Source organism: Cupressus sempervirens, chromosome 7 (genome assembly GCF_028749045.1).
Source record: "Cupressus sempervirens isolate cs-2001-9-10 chromosome 7, ASM2874904v1, whole genome shotgun sequence".
NCBI lineage: Eukaryota > Viridiplantae > Streptophyta > Pinopsida > Cupressales > Cupressaceae > Cupressus > Cupressus sempervirens.
Window position 1 is genome coordinate 553,862,056 of NC_143124.1, and position 20,838 is coordinate 553,882,893.

The window sequence follows — 20,838 nt, forward strand, 5'->3', positions numbered from 1 at the left end:
CCTTTTCAACATTTGGTTAAATTAATTTAATCACTTACCTAAGCCAAATTGCTAATAATCAATTTATTTGATTATAACCTATAGTTTGACTATGTTATTCTAAGTTCATTATTTGATTAAAAGAACATGTCCCCTTTTAATTAAATAAAGCAACCCATTCTTCTAACTCACTTAAAGTGCACACATAAAGTCATTTTTCTATTTTACAATTAAAAGAAAAAGCTTGTGAAACTTTTGTCTTATATGACAAGTCAACTTATATTCTATTGGTTGACTTGTGTGTGCACATGGATCACACCTATTTTCGAATTCCACCGTTGATCATCCACCATCTTCATCTTCATCTCTACCATCCGTACGACTTTAAAAGGGAGAGAGCTTTCCCCCTCAAAAGATCCATCCTCATTTTGAATATTGTTATGCTGCAGGTTTTCTAACAAGTTTCTTTGGAGCTTTGTGGAGAACTTCTATTTCTTGTTTACATTCTCTCATACCATAGCATTTTAGCTTAGATTCATGTTGCATGTTAGTTTAACTTCTATTTTGCAATAATCTATCTCACATAGCTTAATATTTGGATTGTAACATTCTCATCCATGCTTAGAATAGCTGCACTTTTCATATTCATTCTAGTTTAATCTTTAGTTGCATTGCATTCTTGAGAAACTCCTTGGGACATTTGCATTCTTGCATCTTTTCTTTGGAACCTCTCATTGCATGGTTTACTAGCAAGAAGAGTATCTCTAAGGCTCATCTGAGAGCTTTCTTATTTTTGAAATATACTCTCTTGCACTCCGTGGATAGGGAGCTCTAAGCCGGCATTCGAACATTCCAAACTCATGGAATCGTTTCGATAGAAGGGTTTAGAGTGGGACACTTTCGAGTATACATTTTTTAGAAATACTCTATTGCTGATTGTTACAGCTTTCTATTTCTTAGCAGCATTTGTTTGACCTTGTCACTTGCTCTTGATCTATTCGCTTTGCTAGGTGTTAGAATTCTTTTCGGATCCTAACATCATCTTCCTAATGTTCAGTACTACCGCTATTAGGCTGTGCATTCAGGACTTGCTATCTATTTCTGCATTTCATTCTTTGAAATCAAATATCTATATCTATCACTGCCTACTTGGCTTTCTATTTTCTTTGACATAATGTGTTCCCAGATCGATCATACATTAGTCAAAGAGGGGAAAATGTAATCACCTAAAAATGGTCATCTAGACTATTAGCCCCCTTTTCAACGTTTTGGCTAAATTAATTTAATCACTTACCTAAGCCAAATTGCTAATAATCAATTTATTTGATTATAACCTATAGTTTGACTATGCTATACTAAGTTCATTATTTGATTAAAAGAACATGTCCCCTTTTAATTAAATAAAGCACCCCATTCATCTAACTCACTTAAAGTGCACACATAAAGTCTTTTTTCTATTTTACAATTAAAAGAAAAGGCTTGTGAGACTTTTGTCTTATATGACAAGTCAACTTATATTCTATTGGTTGACTTGTGTGTGCACATGGATCACACCTATTTTCGAATTCCACCATTGATCATCCACCATCTTCATCTTGATCTCTACCATCCGTACGACTTTAAGAGGGAGAGAGCTTTCCCCCTCAAAGGATCCATCCTCATTTTGAATATTGTTATACTGCAAGTTTTCTAATAGGTTTCTTTGGAGCTTTGTGGAGAACTTCTATTTCTTGTCTACATTCTCTCATACCATAGCATTTTAGCTTAGATTCATGTTGCATTTTAGTTTAGCTTCTATTTTGCAATAATCTATCTCACATAGCTTAATATTTGGATTGTAACATTCTCATCCATGCTTAGAATAGCTGCACTTTTCATATTCATTCTAGTTTAATCTTTAGTTGCATTGCATTCTTGAGGAACTCCTTGGGACATTTGCATTCTTGCATCTTTTCTTTGGAACCTCTCATTGCATGGTTTACTAGCAAGAAGAGTATCTCTAAGGCTCATCTGAGAGCTTTCTTATTTTTGAAATATACTCTCTTGCACTCCGTGGATAGGGAGCTCTAAGCCGACATTCGAACATTCCAAACTCATGGAATTGTTTCAATAGAAGGGTTTAGAGTGGGACACTTTCGAGTGTACATTTTTTAAAAATACTCTATTGCTGATTGTTACAGCTTTCTATTTCTTAGCAGCATTTGTTTGACCTTATCACTTGCTCTTGATCTATTCGCTTTGCTAGGTGTTAGAATTCTTTTCGGATCCTAACATCATCTTCCTAATGTTCAGTACTACCGCTATCAGGCTGTGCATTCAGGACTTGCTATCTATTTCTGCATTTCATTCTTTGAAATCAGATATCTATATCTATCACTGCCTACTTGGCTTTCTATTTTCTTTGACATAATGTGTTCCCAGATAGATCACGCATTAGTCAAAGAGGGGCAAATGTAATCACCTAAAAATGGTCATCTAGACTATTAGCCCCCTTTTCAACATTTTGGCTAAATTAATTTAATCACTTACCTAAGCCAAATTGTTAATAATCAATTTATTTGATTATAACCTATAGTTTGACTATGCTATCTTAAGTTCATTATTTGATTAAAAGAACATGCCCCCTTTTAATTAAATAAAGCACCCCATTCTTCTAACTCACTTAAAGTGCACACATAAAGTCCTTTTTCTATTTTACAATTAAAAGAAAAGGCTTGTGAGACTTTTGTCTTATATGACAAGTCAACTTATATTCTATTGGTTGACTTGTGTGTGCACATGGATCACACCTATTTTCGAATTCCACCGTTGATCATCCACCATCTTCATCTTGATCTCTACCATCCGTACGACTTTAAAAAGGAGAGAGCTTTCCCCCTCAAAGGATCCATCCTCATTTTGAATATTGTTATGCTGCAGGTTTTCTAACAGGTTTTTTTGGAGCTTTGTGGAGAACTTCTATTTTCTGTCTACATTCTCTCATACCATAGCATTTTAGCTTAGATTCATGTTGCATGTTAGTTTAGCTTCTATTTTGCAATAATCTATCTCACATAGCTTAATATTTGAATTGTATCATACTCATCCATGCTTAGAATAGCTGCACTTTTCATATTCATTCTAGTTTAATATTTAGTTGCATTGCATTCTTGAGGAACTCCTTGGGACATTTGCATTCTTGCATCTTGTCTTTGGAACCTCCCATTGCATGGTTTACTAGCAAGATGAGTATCTCTAAAGCTTATCTGAGAGCCTTCTTATTCTTGAAATATACTCTCTTGCACTCCGTGGATAGGGAGCTCTAAGCCGACATCCGAACATTTCAACTCATGGAATCGTTTGGATAGAATGGTTTAGAGTGTGACACAATTCAAGTGTACAAGCTGCAGATGTAATTAGCAATTCATTAAGCAGAAATGATAGAATGTGAGATAAAAGACGCAATAGAATGTGAGATAAAAGGCGCATGAAGTCACAATTCTTTTGAATGAGAACAACCAGATGGACAGACAGACTGTCAAACCACGAGAAGTGCTACAGTACTTTCAAGCACATGACAAATGTTTTTCAACATGACAAATATCTCAAGTTGGATCTGATATGAAGTGGGATTGAGCACCTTTTTTTCTTGAAAATTGTCTGAGATATTGTCTAGACAAGAGTGCTGCCAGTTGTTCTAGTTTTCAAGCTTCTCGCACAAGTGCTGAGCATGCAGATTATACTTGATTGGTGAAGACTTGAAAGACGAAGAACTCCGAAATATACTCTGCAAGGTACTTTCTACATGTTCTCTGATCCGCCAGTGGTGTCCTATAAAGAGCCATAAGTCTGAAAGCATATTTGCAAAATAATTTCGATATTCTCCTAATCTGGGCAGAAAATGCAGTATTGGGATAATAATGGATGATGAAGCAAATGTATTTTCATCACATCTAAGATTCTTATATATTTTGTGAAAGGCCAAAAACAGTTGTTAATTGGAAAAGAGCCACAATATGTATAAAGTGAGCCATCGAGTATAGGTATATCCAAATTCTGAATCTTACAGGTCTTTGGAATACACGTTTGAAGAGGTCGCACATCATATACAACTGCATGTACAATCGTTGAGGATGAGGATCAAACTATGATTCAGAACATTATCCAAAATAGCAAGGGAAATAGAATTTTCAGTATAACAAATGCCTTTTCTCATCGCAAGTCTGAGAATAAGTCTCTGCCAGAAACGTAATAACTGCAAGGAGCATATTGGGAAGATGTCTCAAGAATTGAATGAATTCACATGATACAATCCGCATGGATGTCAACATACTCTGATGCATGCAAACCTGAACAGACAATGACAATATCAATTGGAATGTCTAATGAGCGAGTGTGTGGGAGGAGAAAGTCTTACGCATATCATTTGGAGACGAAATCCATCCTCAGTCTATAACGTAGACAGCAGTACCTTCGTGTTTTCACAGAAATAATAGATTGAAGAGATGCGATTGTCTTCTAAATCTAAATCATTGAATTGCATTTAGAAATGATAATTAGAACGGTAATGTTCTTAATATTAGAGACAACGTCCACTTAGGATGATGACTCATGCAACCACCTAATAATTTTCTCAGGCAATGATATAGAAAATGACTTATTATCAACAATGCTCCATCACAGTTTTCTGTTCACAATCAGAAGTTGGAAAATTGGAAATAATGGAACCATATAATTAACATAGATCGCCTTCTGGAGTCCAATGCCAAGACGTAAATGCAAGTCAATTTATTCATCTTGGTTCAATTACTAATATTTATTTTGTTGTGTTTGTTATAGGTGTTCGAGCAGAAGAGAAAAGACTTGCGTGATGCCAGAAAACAGACTAGGAATGGAGACAGCAAAGAGCAATCAGGGAGAGAGAATCATTATCAATGATATCATATGGTCTAATAAAGGCACTGTTCGCACAGGGATTCAACGACGAGTCTAAGTCGACTTAGATAGAATGATGTGTTGGTAATTATGGAATGAAGGCCCCTGTGTATACATGATGCATGTGAAATGAGAGGAACCTTCACCAAAAAAATTCAATATCTGACAAGGATCTGATGCGATTGATGGTGAAGGCAAATATATCCAAAGCACCAAATAAAAGGAGGAATATGCACAGTGGAAGTCACAAGCATAGATCACCGGTCATGCTGGACTACATTAAATTATATCAAAGTTATATTATAGTTTAACATTGCTTGGTTATTTGTTTTGAAGAGGTGAAATGTTTGAAAAGGCAACCGATGCCATTGGTGCTCTATAAATATGTAATTTGAAATCAGTCAAGAATATTTCATACAATATTTCAAAAAAAGAACTTTGCATACTGCGCATTATACTATTCTTGTGATATATTACTTTGTTGGTAAAATCGGGTGATTGAACCAAGCTGGTGGATTTAGTGGTATTAGCTAATATTTTTATATGTCGTCTGGCACTAAATTGCAAGAAATAGAGTATCAAATTCAAGTGTCTTCATTGCATTCAATTTCGGACAAATTAGTACGGAATTCTTATTTGTTATTGGCAAAGTTTTACCGACTTTTATGATCAATTTATGTTTTCTATAAGTAATTTGATGCCAAATAAGTGGGGATTGAATTAGCAATAGCTTTTCAAACTTGATAATTGCGAATATTGTGAAATTTTTGTATTTGTGTATATTTTGTCTCTATATGAGTTACAACAATATAGACTAGTTGGAGAATGCATAAATATAGCTAATTTGTCACATCTTGGAAATTAAGTTATTTATAGTTTGATTCATTATATTTCATAAAGTCGTACATTGCAATTTGTAATATTGACTCTATTACTCCCTTTTTTTTAATTCTGGTACTGGTCATTAAGTTGTTAATAAAGTCCTAATCCATAAGCTAGCAAACATTCCATATCTATCAATAGAGAGTTAATATATTCACTTAGTCTTTTCCATTATATCTTTTCATTTAAAACAATCTCACATTTTATTTAATCATTAAATTTATTCCTTTTCTAGCATTTACAAATTTGAAGTAATCACATTTCAAAGTTATCATTCAAGATTATGCTTATTTGAGCAATCTGGAAGTTTCTTGATCCTCTTGTCATTTCAGGAGACTCTTGTTGCATTTAATCTATCTGCTTTATATAATCTTTGATTCAAGTGATCCAGGATCAGGTGCACCCACCTTGGCCTAGCAAAGCCAAAAGTGCAGAAGAACAAACTAGCTGATCTTGTCAAGTTTACCACAACCGATTGGATATCCCAGCATCGAGTTGGCAAGACTCTTAGGATTCCAATCTGCAGTTTTGGGAACCAACATAATCCATTTCAGAACATACTTCCAACAGCCAACCAATGTAGGAATTTAATGGAAAAGCAACATAGGGCATCCGGAAAGTGTCTCGTGCAATTAAGCTAAAGAGAGTGGAACCATCCAAGTCAATTCAATCTCTTGGCCCACAAGAAAAACTACTTAGGGTGGGCTGCTGAATTGAAGGAACCGGTATTGCTGTAGCTCCCTGACATATTTCATCACCAATCCTAAATATGATTGTTTGTAGGAGAATTAAAAGGATAATTTATAATGTATCTTGATGAATTGGCAATTTAATTCAATAATTAAATTAAAGTTTTCTAACAGATTTAATAACAAATAAATAATAGATTCAACCATATTGCAAGCCAATCGCTTTATATTACAGATGGCTTCCTCTGTCAGAATTAAAACTCAGACTTGGAAATCTCATACAATGCCTTCTGCAATTGCTGCATCCTCCCTTTTATATCCTCCCTTTGGAAAAAATCATATATTTTCATTAAACCCCATAGCCTTTGCAAGGGATGCATCCCTTCAATATTAATTACCACCTGTACTTCTAGTATTCACAGTAATGATGCATGTTATAAGAAACCACTACCTCTAACTAATTCTCATAAATGCCTTGGGAGACTCGCAACTCTTTATCTCATTCATCAGGGATAAGGCAGCTATTATATTTAATATTGTGGCAATTTGTTTATTCAGCATGGCAGAGGTATGGCAAAGCAGGTAACATTTCTCAAAATGTCAAGACATCCAATATCAAGCAGGCAATCATCTGGGTACCTTTGTGCTCTTTCAGAAAAGAACAGAAATGCAGGAATGTTGCAGGAGCCCCTAGCACAAAGGCATACGCATACCAGGAGGTTTCAGGAGGTCAAAAAGACATGTCAAGAGTAAAATTCATATATATTGGTCTATAATGTCATTTTAAGTCATTATGAATCCATATGTAAGGCTATACAAGTCAATTGTAATAATTTGCAAAGTTGTCCATCGAGGTCATCTGGGTACCTTTCTGCTCTCTCGGAAAATAACAGAAATGCAGGAATGTTGCAGAAGCACCTAGCACAAAGGCATAAGCATACCAGGAGGTTTCAGGAGGTCAAAAAGACATGTCAAGAGTAAAATTCATATATATTGGTCTATGTTGTCATTTTGAGTCATTATGGATCCATATGTAAGCCTATACAAGTCAATTGTAATAATTTGCAAAGTTGTCCATCAAGGTCCTGATTGGTCAAGGGCACCAAAATGTGCAAATATGTCTACGGAAGGTTAAGAAGGATGTAAAATGGTGTTTCTAGTCCATTTTAATATTTTTTAAGAGCCTATGCAAAGTTTAGGAGTCCATTATGTCAAAATATTGCCAAAAAGTTGCAAAAACAATGTAAAAGGGAAGATATTTGGTCTAAAGGCTAGTTGAGCAGTTGTGAAACTGTAAAATGGCTACAAGCATCATGTATTAGTTGAATCTTGAGCAGAAAGTCAAGTTGGAGGAGGTTTGGGAATGATCTGATCAAACACACGTCTGACAGTCACCCATTTTTCACAGAAAGGTGAACAGTCATGTGTTCATACCTTGTTTAGATTACAAAGTAATTATATGGAGGGGGTATGAGGAATGGAGAGGAGAGTAACCTCCATCAAACAAATGTATTGTATTTAGAAAGATCAATAAGTATGGTTTGGGTTTCTTTCAGTCAAAGTTGTTGACAGATAATCTGGCTGCAGTCATGATTTTCATTGTTACAGAGCTTTTTGACAACTAGATTGGATTGTTTCTGAAATTGATCTGCTTGTGTGGTATAGAGAGTTAACTTTCTTTTGAGTTTTATTAAGCACTGGCCATGGAGTATAATGAAGGAAAGAAAAAATTTTCCACAGACTGGTTTTAAAATTAAAACCCTCAACATCAGGGGTCTCTGCAAGGGTTTTCAAATATCTTGAAAATTAACCATTTAAAAATTCTGCTTCTCTGGTATGTTGCAGCGCATTGGCATGCTTTGATATGGGATTGGGTTGACATTGAATGATATGAGTATGTGAAAAAAAAATGATGCCCTAACAAGCTATTCCAGTGAGATTTTCTGTGTTTAACAGTATATTGTATTTGTTCTGATCAGAATGGATCCTTTAAGAGCTTTGATTGACACAAGATGATCATACAAGGATAACATAACTAAAACTGTGATAAGTATGCAGAATAAATTCGTGATGGTCTGAAGTTTTGATTGCAAGGAGTTTTGGATGTTTACTGTTACTTTTAGGTAATAATGCATTGTATAAGGAAGGTGTTTATGATCTATTAATGCTCTAAGAGATTCTGATCAGAATTGGATAGATAAGTGTTGTGATCAGTGTATGAAGTTGGTATTGGCAACATACCAAATGGATTGAATGTGAGTAGATATGAGTTGATTGATATGATTCAAGGATTATTATTGGACCTAAAGCTTCGGTGCAGGACAAAGTGGATTCACTGTTTTTGTGAGCAATAATCAGGGTTGTTGGGAAGTACTGTTTGGTTGTGTAGTTGAAAGACTGTATTCCACTCTAATTTGAGGCTTGTAATGCCTTGCTAAAGTGTTAATGGAATCTAAATTAAGGTTCCTCAAGTTGATCTGATGAAAGTGATAGTGACATGTTGATGTGAGAAATAATTGATGTGGTTAAACCTCTATTATTTGTACTTGATGATGAATATGATGAAAGTGATGTTTGGATCAGTATGATCCTTGGTAGATTGGATGTTTTGCATGAAGCTCTGCATCAAGGAATCTAATGCTTGCATCCCACTTAGCTTTGTGCAACTGTTATAATCATATCAGTAGAACGAAAAAAAACTTGTACTTAATCTACTTCACAGCAAAACTTGATTTTAAAAGCCCAGAAAAAGTAAGCATTGCTTCAACACATTTAGTAAAGGATCTAGGGAATCGAGTGCTTTGCATCATACAAGTTACTTTAACAGCAGAGTGCAAAAATTATATAACATGTGGATTGACCCATTTTATTTTGTTTCTATTAAAGGAATGTACAAGATCAAAGTACCAGTTCCTACAGCTCCTAGCATAGTTCCTCTATATCTGCTTCTATGTAGTGAAAAGGTCATATAGAAGCTTCCTGGGTCAGCTTCTGAGACACTGACTCGAGAATATGAGCTGTGAAAGGGATTGGTAAATGCAATTAATTATTCCATAGCTTCCTAAGTTATTACTCATACCACCTACTAATAGCCTTTGACAAAGCCGACAGCTTGCTGATGTAGAATTCCATGTATAAATATTTTATTATAAATAGATCAATTAATTAATATACTTCATATATTTAAAATAGTATTCAGACATCAATTGGAAAATTGAATAAAATGAATATTAAATAATAAGTAAATTATTAATAAAAGAGGATATTAATTATAAATGATTATTACTAAACAATTATTAATTAAAGAAATTCAAATAATCAATGAACTAATTTTTTAACAAGCTTCAGGAATGATTAATAAATGAATCAAGTAAACAATCAGATGAGCAAGTCTACCAGTCCAAGTGGATAGGCAAAGGCAGACTGCTGGCATGGATACCGACCAAAGCATTATTATAATCTGTTGTCAGAGTTTGAGAGGCCACGTGGATGACCCCTCATCACTGTCAACAAACTAACCACGTCATGGTTTGCTGGGCAATAACTTATATGATGAATACATAATTAGCAATGCTTATGTGCTCTATTCAATAATTCATATTCTATTATTGTGCCTCTTCTGAACAGGCACATTGCACGAAACAGGAGACATGTCCCTTATAAAAAAGGGATATAAAACAACGAACAAGGATAGAAGGGAAGGCACTGGAAAAAGGAAAAAGAATCTGGAGAACTATAGATAGGAAGTATCATTCTTAGCAGTAATATAAACCATCAAATATATTGTAAACTCTGTAACAATCAGGAGTATTCTGCATGAAGGCAGCATACCAATTATTGCAACATAAACATACACTTGCATATATCATGTATGTACAAGAATCTGAACGCCTGCCAACAGATAGAACCAGCATGATATATTTATAATTACTTGTGATATATATAAACTGACTGTCTGCAGAAATTATTTATCAATCCTATTACTATTTGATTTATGGAAGGAAGGTCTGGGATGTTACCCAGGGAGTGGCTTGTATATATCCAAGCAATGGATCTTGGTCCCAAAATGGGGGGATCAGTACTCCGTAAGCTTTGATAGATCAGGCTTGGACCTATAAACTATGAGTGAATCCATTGCAAAGTTGGTATCTAGGCAACTTGGATGACACCTACTCCTTCCATTCTTGAACCAAATAGTAATGCAATTGGTTATGCAAGAATTTTTGTTCCTTCTTCTTTATGAATAATATTATTTTAGGATATATAATGTCAACTTTAAATCCAACATGTAATAATTATGTCCAGCCTTGTCAAGTGATGTTACAGGTGAGGAGATAAATAATACTCTATGAAGAAGGGACTTGTCAAGTCTAATACAGGCAAAGAGTCGTGCAAGGTTTTTAGTGAGTTCAGATGTAAAACCATGGAACACACCAGACAGAGAAAATCCAACGGACAAAGAAAGGACATGTATAGCATAGAAAAACAAAATTGCAATTTACTTATGACATATGAGTTGTACGAAACCAAAGACATCATTTTGTTTCTAAAGATAAAGTTTGTTGCCAAAGAGCATTTCATGTAATTTACTAAGCTCTTAATTCTGTAGGTGTTGCAGGGCATGCTCCACACCTGAAACAATTCCTTCATAAAATGATAGATCTCCTCATCCTTCACTATATTTTTGACACTTTGCTTGAACCCTAAACACTTTATTATAAGGGCAAAAATTCAGGTTTTATATTTTATTCCGAATTAATTGACTTAATTTAAATTATATCAGTTATATGTAGGATCTAATGAAATCAAGATTTATATTTTCATCATGTCCATAACATAGTGAAATTCAATGGGGAACTAAATTTGTACCATAAATTGGTATTAAATGTCTTGAATTTTAATTAGTCTTTTTTTCAACAATTCTAACATCACTAATAAATAAAAAGGCACTTGATGTAAACACCCAGTTTAACAATATTTGCAATGGAGGTTGTCAATTTTTTTAGTCCTTGTATTCCTTAAACAGAAATCACACTAATCCATGCATGTAATGTGACATTCTGAACTTAATTAATTGTCAATTTTCCAATCCAGATATTCCCTTGAACACAAGTCACACTGTTCCATGTATGTTATGTGGTATTTACTATTGTGAACTTAATTGCTCAAGAGTCAATTATGCTGCAAACATGTGTGTGTGTGTTTTCAATTTTCTAATCCAGGCATTCCTTTCAGCACAAGTCACCCTGTTCCATGTATAACATGTGATAATCTGAACTTAATATATATTGCCTGTACCAAATTCCAATTGGGCAAGTTGGCCTAATCCTTATAAGGGATAATAAATGGTAGAATGCATTCAAACCGTGTTCTTGCATATAAATTTCTGCTTGCACGGAACATTAAGAATGTATGCTTATGCTGGATGGATTATAAATCTGACACTTGAGTTGACAAGTAATTGGACCTCTGAACTATATAAATGACTATGTCTCTATGGCTCTTGTGATGATAGTGGGAAGACACATCTTGTTATAGGGGCCTTGACTAAGAATTGATTTTATGTAAAATTTGTTCTAGTGTGCCTGAACTCAGCGGCATAGGAAAAGTTAAATGAACTTTGAACGGGACTTGGTGTGAATTTAAGGCATGACAAGTTGAATGCCGCATCATGGTAAAATGCAATGACTAGAAGAAGTCATGCATGGCATAAATCATTGTAAACAACTAGGTTGTCTGTTCAAACTGCTATCCTAAAATGATGTGCAATTCATAGCATTCACATTAGATAACGTTGTTAAAAAGTAGAAGCCTTTTCAATGTTTGCTTGGAGATAATAGCAGATGACAGTCTCAGTTTGTGGATGACCAACTAATTACATGAAATTTGAATATCATGTATCTTGTAGGCCTGGTTGCTGGCATGGCAATAAGTATGCATGCCCATGTTTGAGTTAATGTAACTACATTTTAAATGTAATATGTAATTTGTTCTGACTGGTCACACACTGTGCACTTCATTCCCAATAATTTTAAAGCGTCATACAGGAACAAATCTTGTAAGTCTGTGAACTTCATTAATAAGCAAACAGTTACTTGTTGCTCCTTCTCGGATATTTCATAAGTAACAGGCCTCTGTGTTGAACTTCCCAATAAGCATTATTAAACCTGTTCGGAGCAACTGTGTCAGCAACTGCTGGGTGGCTACAAAGTAGGTCAGAAACATATTTGGAAAACAATCATGTGCAGACATTAATACATTTCTTTATTTCTTTCTGTCGTATACAAACAGCAATATTAATACAGTTAGGTTGGCCGTTTAGCTACAGTGATATTTTACTGTGTTGAATATACAGACTGTGTACCTTTCCTCTCAGTAGTTGTAAATTACGAGGATCATCTAGGAAGTTGAATGCATCATAACACCGCTGATGGGGATACCATTCTTGGGAAGGATAGCTCGTTGACCTTGATGTTGGTAAACGAAGTTCAAATGCAGGGAGATGGGAATTCTGGGGATTAGCGATTCCAAAAAGAAAAAATCTCTTTCAGGATCGAAAGGCGAAAACAGTAAGAGATAAACAGCCAGAACATAGTTCTTCTTCGAACACCTCAAAAAATAGCAAAATATCAAGGCCGAGCGATATCTATACCAGCTAAATAGAATTTCAATCGACTATTTCCCTGCACCCGAGTGACCATCTGGTGACGCTGCGGCATGCTCTAGTCTTGCTACGAGATTAAGCATTGCTTTTGGTAACTGATAATGCTTTTGGTGTTCATGAATAACTCTAAACATGAAACAAAAATAAAAATAGGCATACCTTAGCGTCATTTCGAACAAACTGGATGCCATGGCCAGGGTATATCGTGGAGGAACAGAACCAACACTTCTCCAACCTCATTTTTTCCCTTCCAGCTCTGCCCTCTTACCGCCAAATGATCCCTCCGGAGACCCTTTAGGTCAGGCCGAATACCAAAAATGAACCCTAGCTAAACCCTCGCTATTTAATAAACTGCAAAAATGGTAGTCAAATTACGATTCTCATATTTGTTTGAAATTTTACTAGTTTAAATATCTATTTTCACTTATTTCCTAACGCATAATGGTTGTAGAAGTGGAGATGAGTGACAATCTAAATTAACATTGTGAATGCATTAATTTTTGCCTAAAAATGCACTTGTGATTTGATAGGATTGCTCATATTTTGTTGTTAAATTTTCGTCCTAAAAATGCACTTGTGATTTGATATGATGGCTCATATTTTCTTATTAAGTTCTCATGCTATATTATTATATCTTTGGGCATTTAAGTCTGAATATGGCACTAAGTACTTAATATCATACTACGATCAATACATATGCTTTAGACAAATTTGCACCTTCTACATTGACAACTTAAATTATGTGTAATAAGGAAAGATATTCATACCAATATTTGAATTATAGAACTTGAAGAAGTGATGAAGCATTTGGAGTATCACATTATATGTTTAAGCATACCATGTATGCTACTAGATAACCATAAGTAGTTGGAATAACTCCCCCAACTATGTATTATTCTCATCTTGATTATCAAATGAAACTCATACTATTTTTAATCATTAGCACTAGACAAAAACTAGGATAGAGATATAGATAGAGATAAATATCAGTATACAACAATAACAACATAAACATAAATGTAGAAGGAAAAAAAAGATAGATAATATAGAGAAGGAAGAGGAAGAGGAAGATAGATAAAATAGAAAGATAGAGTGATAACAACATAAGTAACATAAATGTAGAAGTAAAAAAAAGATAGATAATATAGAGAAGGAAGAGGAAGAGGAAGATAGATAAAATAGTAAGATAGAGTAATAACAACATAAGTTGTGTGTGTGTGTGTGTGAGAGAGAGAGAGAGAGAATTAAATATAATTATTTTTCTTAATAAAACAAATAGTCAAAATAGAATCATGATTATAATTTAAAAAATTAAAATATATTATATTTTAATTAATAAAACTAAGAATTTAATTTTTATATTAAAACTCACATTTCTATAAAAAAAAATGAAATGTATTGAAATATTAAAATATTTTATAAGTACAACTAATTCTTTAATTTTACAAAATTAGAAAATGTTTACTATTTAATGTTTTGTATTTCCAAATTTTTAATAAAATTAAGTAATTTTTAATTATAAAATAATATCTATATAATTTAATATGTACATTTGTAAATAATAAATAAATGTAATACATATAAATTTAATGTTGATGAATAAATATGATGTAATAAATAAGAAATAAAATATAACTATTTAATTTTAATACATAGTTTATATAAACATAATAATAATTTATATATCTTTTAGAATTAAATTATTTCTTTTTTGTGGTTATTTCTTTAGTATTTTTTTATATGAAATATAATCATTAATTTAATATTAAAATATATATTTAAGTTTTAAATGTATTTAAACTAAATAATAAATTGTTTAAATAAAAAAATATTAATAATAATAAATTCTATAATTTATAAATTGTAATGCTTATCAATTATACATATTACAAACACTATTATAAAATATAATTAAAAAATAATATTGTTTAATTTATTTTTATAAAAGTAAAATAATAGTAATAATTTAACTACTTTTATTTAAAAAGCAAAATATTTTTTTCTTAAATAGAAATTAGAATACAAAGATATAACATATTGAAATTATATTAAAAAGACACACACACAAGTATAATTTGAACTTATGCATTACATAAAGTTTTAAGAACAAGTTATATCAAATAGTCAAAAATAAACATCAATGTAAAACTAATAATAAATATATTTAAAATAAGAAATTAAAAATATTTAATAAATTGTGATAATATTGATTAGACATGTTGTGTGAGGTGGAAGATAAAATGATTGAAAAAATAAAATCTTGTCAACTTGTTACTAAAAAGATAAAGTTGTAATTAATACATTCATTAATGCAAGATAAAGTTGTTAAAAAATATTTGTAATTTTTGTTGAAGAAATTAATTTTCTCCCCACCAAAAATAGTATGGACCAATAGAATGGATGAAAAATGTGATTTATAAAATAATGAAAAATTAGAAAAAGATATAAACATTTGAAATCTCATATAATCTTTTAAATTCTTTGATTTGGTTGGTTAGTTTTAATATCATATTTGATTGTAGTAAAATAAAAATTAATATAATTATTAATTGTAAAATATTTATGTAGTAAACTTGGGAGCTGTTATTGAAGTATATTTGTGAAAAAAAAAATAGATGATTGGATTGGGTGTATTTATTTCTCAAATAAATTATTGATGTTGAAATGGATGCAAATGGATTATATTGTTAGTTTGGCCACCTTCTAAAAAAATTACATTATATTTATATTTTTTTACAATTATCTTATTTTTATTTTTATTTTTGAAAGACTATTTCTTATTTATGATTGGTTTATCATATTTTTGCTAGTGGTTTTTTTCATTTTTCTTCTAAAATTTTTAAAATATTCTAAAATTACACTTTACATATTCTCTCATAAGTCTCAAGTAAAAGTATAGGTTGATGTAAAACTTTACTTTTTATAAAAGTTGATTTTAATATTTATATAATTCAACATATAATTATATTTACATGTTTAAATATTATAAATCACAATAAAATTAGGTTTTACAAAATCAACATTTTATTTCTTTACAAAATATTTATTGATAATATATCTAAACTTTACATATTCTCTCATAACTCTCAAGTTAGAGTTTAGGTTGATGTAAAAAATTTGCTTTCTTTATAAAAGTTGATTAAGTCGTGAGGCTTCTACAATGGGAGCAGATTTGGTTGTAAACTATCTAACATTTTTTTTAAAATTGATAGGCAGCTGCCAGTATGACGATGAACTGTTATACCGTCATAGCATATTAATAATGGTAAGAGATCGGTGGAAATCAACAAACATAACGTATATTGAAAGGCGCCAAGTTCTACGAAGAATTTGTTAATAAAAGTCTTTTTCTTTTTTACTCATTTGGGCGTTATGTTAAGTAACAGATGTTCAAGATCCATCGATGTAAAATTCTGGCAGAGTCAACTGAAATGCAATTGGTCCTGCCGTAGATGTCATGCCCTGGCGCCAACACAGAGGTGTTCAATTTTGTGCACCTTATTATTATTACACCCAACGATCGACTTCCTTTGCAAAGTCTAGCAGATTTACATTGTCGATTTTAATTTCTATTAATTTGTCAACTTTTAATTCAGGGTCAAAATCAAACACATTTGCGGCTTTTCTAAAATTTCATATTATAATGATAAATCTACATAATCTCGTTAGTAATATTATCAAAGTAATATTTTAATGCTAACAATGATGTCGAGATTCGTGACAGGCGTAGTATCATGGAACCAACCATGACATATGCAATAAATTGGATACACTTTTCTTGGTTTTCTTGGTTAGTTTAATCGCCATCAATTGCTCTCCCAGAGAATATGTTATTACAAAGAATTTCCAAGTTAGCACTGCAGTATAGAGTTGGAGTGGGGCAGATAAACAAATGACTTCACCTGCCAATTGTTAAATGGAAGAGGAGGAGACTAACATTACAAGAAGAATGGTAGTGAACTGATTAATGTTGAAGCTTCTATATATATGAAGTTCTTCATCAACACTTAGCATTTCTCAGGTTTGGAGAAAAGTTTTCTCAACTTTTGGCATCAAGGTTTCCATTCAGGTTTGTTTTGATTAAGTAAAAGTAGGTTTTAAAGGACCCGAAACCTATACAACAACAGAGTTCTAGAAACAAGCAAGAGAAAAGAACTACAGAGAAAAAAACCAAGACTAAGCATGAAACAAACCTCAAACAACAAAAAAGAGGTCACAGAGGACAGTGCTGGAAAAGACAGCAAAACTCCAGCAAAGGAATAGCAACCGAGCAGCTAAGGAGTGTTGATTAGATTTGGTCCACCAGAGAATGCATGGTTTCAACAGCAGCTTTGACCTCATCTTTCCTACTGGTTTCTTCAATCTTCTTCGAATGGGCCTAGGTAAACATACTTGGTCCTTGAGAATCAGCCCCCAAGGGAAAATCTTGGTCTTTACTTGCCTCATTCTTCTTCAAGAAGCCACCATTTGCTTAAGTTGTTTGTCCATGTTTTCTAGTCTAGATTCAAGTTTTGACACCTTCCCCTGGACACTACTAATATCCTTGTCCATAACCCTCTATTTAGCTTCCAACATAGGAATCTTATGCATCAAATTTTTAACTTCTTCAGCATTTCCTATGACCTCTGAGAGCTTGTCAATATGCTATCCTAGAGTTCTTTCCCCTCTCGCCATTTTGGAAAATCATTCCATTTCCTTGTTTAGCAGAAATATTTTATGCTTTAAGATGCCTATGTCCTTTCGAATAGAGCCTAGGTTGTCAAACATACCTTTAGAAAACCCTAACCCACTATCACCCCCTTCAAATTTAGATCCCTGCTCATCAAAATCAGCATCAAAATCATCTTTAACTTTCTTAGCTTTTTTATTGACTTGATACCGCGCGGGCTTCCTTTTCCTCTCCAAGCGATGAGCCAAAGGCTCATCATCAGAATGCATGGACACTCTCTCATCTAGACAACCCTTACCTTTATCTTTACTGCCTCCCCTATTTTTGATGTGCTTGGGAACAATTTCTTCAACAAAATCACTTTCTCTCTCCTGGTCAAAATCCTCCTTCTTAGTATTCTTCTTCTTTTTCTTATTGTTGCCACTGGAACCAATTTTAGGGCTAGCCAAACCGCCTTCAGCCTCATCTTGTGTATCAAAGTCATAGCCTTTTTCTTGAATACTCCCTTTCGTATCTTGATCTTCCACTTTAAAATTCCTTGGTTTTTGGATTTTTTTTTATTTGAGCATATTCATGATCAAAACTATAAGCCCTTAATGGCATACATGTTCCCTAGTTGGGTCACACTGAATGGCTTGAGTAGAAATTGCAAGAGATTGGAACAAGTAGGAAGGAAAATTCACCCTAATATTATGTCAAAAATGGTTTGCAAGCACAAAGTGATAACCATACAATTTGGTATATCGACCATCCAAAGTTAAATATTCCATAATGACAAAGAAAATAAACCACCACGAACGAAGCAAGAAGTATCTATCTTAACCAGACGGTTTCTTTCCTGTTCGGTCTCAACAAAATCATTAATTGCCTTGTCTGATATCTTCCTTTCCCTGTAGAAATTCATCCCATCCAAATCCAACCCAGTAGGCTCCGCAATGGTCTCAACCATAACCTCCATCCTCTGGTTCCCAACCAAAATCGAGCCATCCTTCCAAGATTTTACAAATTGGTGCGCGATAGCAGGATTATTTCCTTTAAGTCTCTCCATGTAGCTGGTAAGATTGCCACGCCTGAGGATATCCCAAACCTCTGGTTTATTCTTCCATTTCGCACAACTAGGCGGTTCAACCCATTTCTGCTTTCCCCCCATAATCTCTACAACAAACACCCTAAATTGCTCTTACTAAGAAACCCCAAACTCTCTGCAAGATGAGGCTCTTGTTTCCTCACACTAAAGAACCCCAATCACCCTGCAATCACCACAAACTAAACACTGATAGAAAGAAGTAACCCATAATCCGTGCGAGCTGCCCGCATTTCCAAAAATAATAGCCCACTTCACTACAAAGAGGTAAAAATCATAATTCCTTGACAGTGTCATTATTAAAAGATGTTTATTGGGATTTCCATTTGTCATGCTTGACAAACTCGCGGCCATCAGCAGGTAAAGTTGCATATGAATCCCATATGATTTTTTGATCATTATAACACACCACATTGGAAGCCCAATCGACTGAGCCATTTGCTTCCCTATAATTATGGGAAATAATGCAATTTTGAAAAGAATTAATAATATCCCCAGCCTTAAATATAATGTTACTAATGTTCCATGATGGTGGATATATCTTCTTTAAGCAATTTATAATGTTGAGGGAATCACCTTCAATCCAAATATTTACCAGATTCAGGTCTTTGGCATACATAAGACCATAAAGAGCAGCTGAGGCTTCCGCAACATGATTGGTTGGACACCCCAAAGGTATAGCCATACCACCAACAAAATCACCATTAGAATTCTAATCACCACTCCATAACCAACAAGGCCCGGATTCCCTTTTGAGGCCCCATCAAAGTTCAACTTAAACCAATTAGTCGGAGGACAATCCCATCTAGCACTTTCCCTTGGGTTAGGATCCTTTGCATCCAAAATTAGGCTCCTTATATTCCAATTATTCATCACCCCCACATCCCAATCATTAGAATGTTGCTATCCCTTACCACAAATTTTGATATTTTCATGCATAAGGACCTTAATTTTATGAAAAACTTGAATAGAGTTGGATTCCACTCCTTTGAAGATCTTATCATTACATTCTTTCCAAACCCCCCAGCAAAGATAAGGAAGTATAAAATCCCACAATTTAATAATCAGAGGGTTCTTAGAAGGAGCTTTCCAAGACAAAAAGAACAACTGGATAGTAGCATGAGGGACCCAATCCATATTCATTAAGTCCCAAATGTTATCCCAAACCTCAGTAGTAAAGGGGCAATAGAGCATTAAATGATCCACCAATTCCTCATCATTCTTACAAAGAATACATTGATTAACAATGAAGAATCCTCTCTTCTCGAGATTATCAAGGGTTAAAATTTTGTTTTGCAAAAGGATCCAAAAAAAGATATTAATTTTAGGAGTCATACCTTTTACCCAAGCCATTGCCCAGCAGGGAACCTCATAATCTTCAAAAGAATTAGCAAAAGCTGATGAAGTAGAGTACACACCACTAGGATCCTTTTTCCAAATCAGAACATCATCTTCATGGTTCAGACAATAAGCATTTAAGCAATCAGCGAGCTCAGCAAGATTCAAATCCACGCTAAGAAGATTCACCCATGAGTCATTCTTCCTGTAATCACTAACCAGAGTACCAAACTGAGTCTTGCATTGCTCCATAAACCCATTCCATCTTGGATCCTCACAGAGGGGGTAATCCAAAATCCAAATATCTTCCCAAAAAAGTATCTTCAACCCATTTCCAACCTTCCATTTGACTCCTTTCCTTAAAATGTGTTTAAATTTATAAGCATTCTTCCAAATCTAAGATCCCCCTTGATCAGAATCAGAAAGGAGATGCTAAAAATCAAAGTTATTCCAATTATATTTATAATCCCAAATATTCCTCCGTTCCCCCTCTTCCTTATGCCATCTCCAAAGAAGTTTAGCCAATAAAAGTTCATTCATAAAAGAAATCCTCCAGAGCCCAAGCCCTCCCTTCCCCTTGGGAATGCAAACATTTTCCCAGGCAATAAGAGGAAGTCTC

At 33.6% G+C, this 20,838-nt stretch overlaps 1 protein-coding gene across 1 annotated transcript in view; it reads right to left on the reverse strand.

Moving 5' to 3' along the window:
* Positions 1–13,505, reverse strand: part of LOC149547977 (Ribosomal protein L24e family protein) — a 39,736-nt gene extending 26,231 nt beyond the window's left edge. Inside the window, exon 1 of the mRNA XM_089792010.1 lies at positions 13,288–13,505. Within this exon, the coding sequence (XP_089648136.1) occupies positions 13,288–13,368 (81 nt within the window). The 5' untranslated portion in view covers positions 13,369–13,505. The remainder of the gene's footprint in view (positions 1–13,287) is intronic.
* Positions 13,506–20,838: the final 7,333 nt, after the last annotated feature.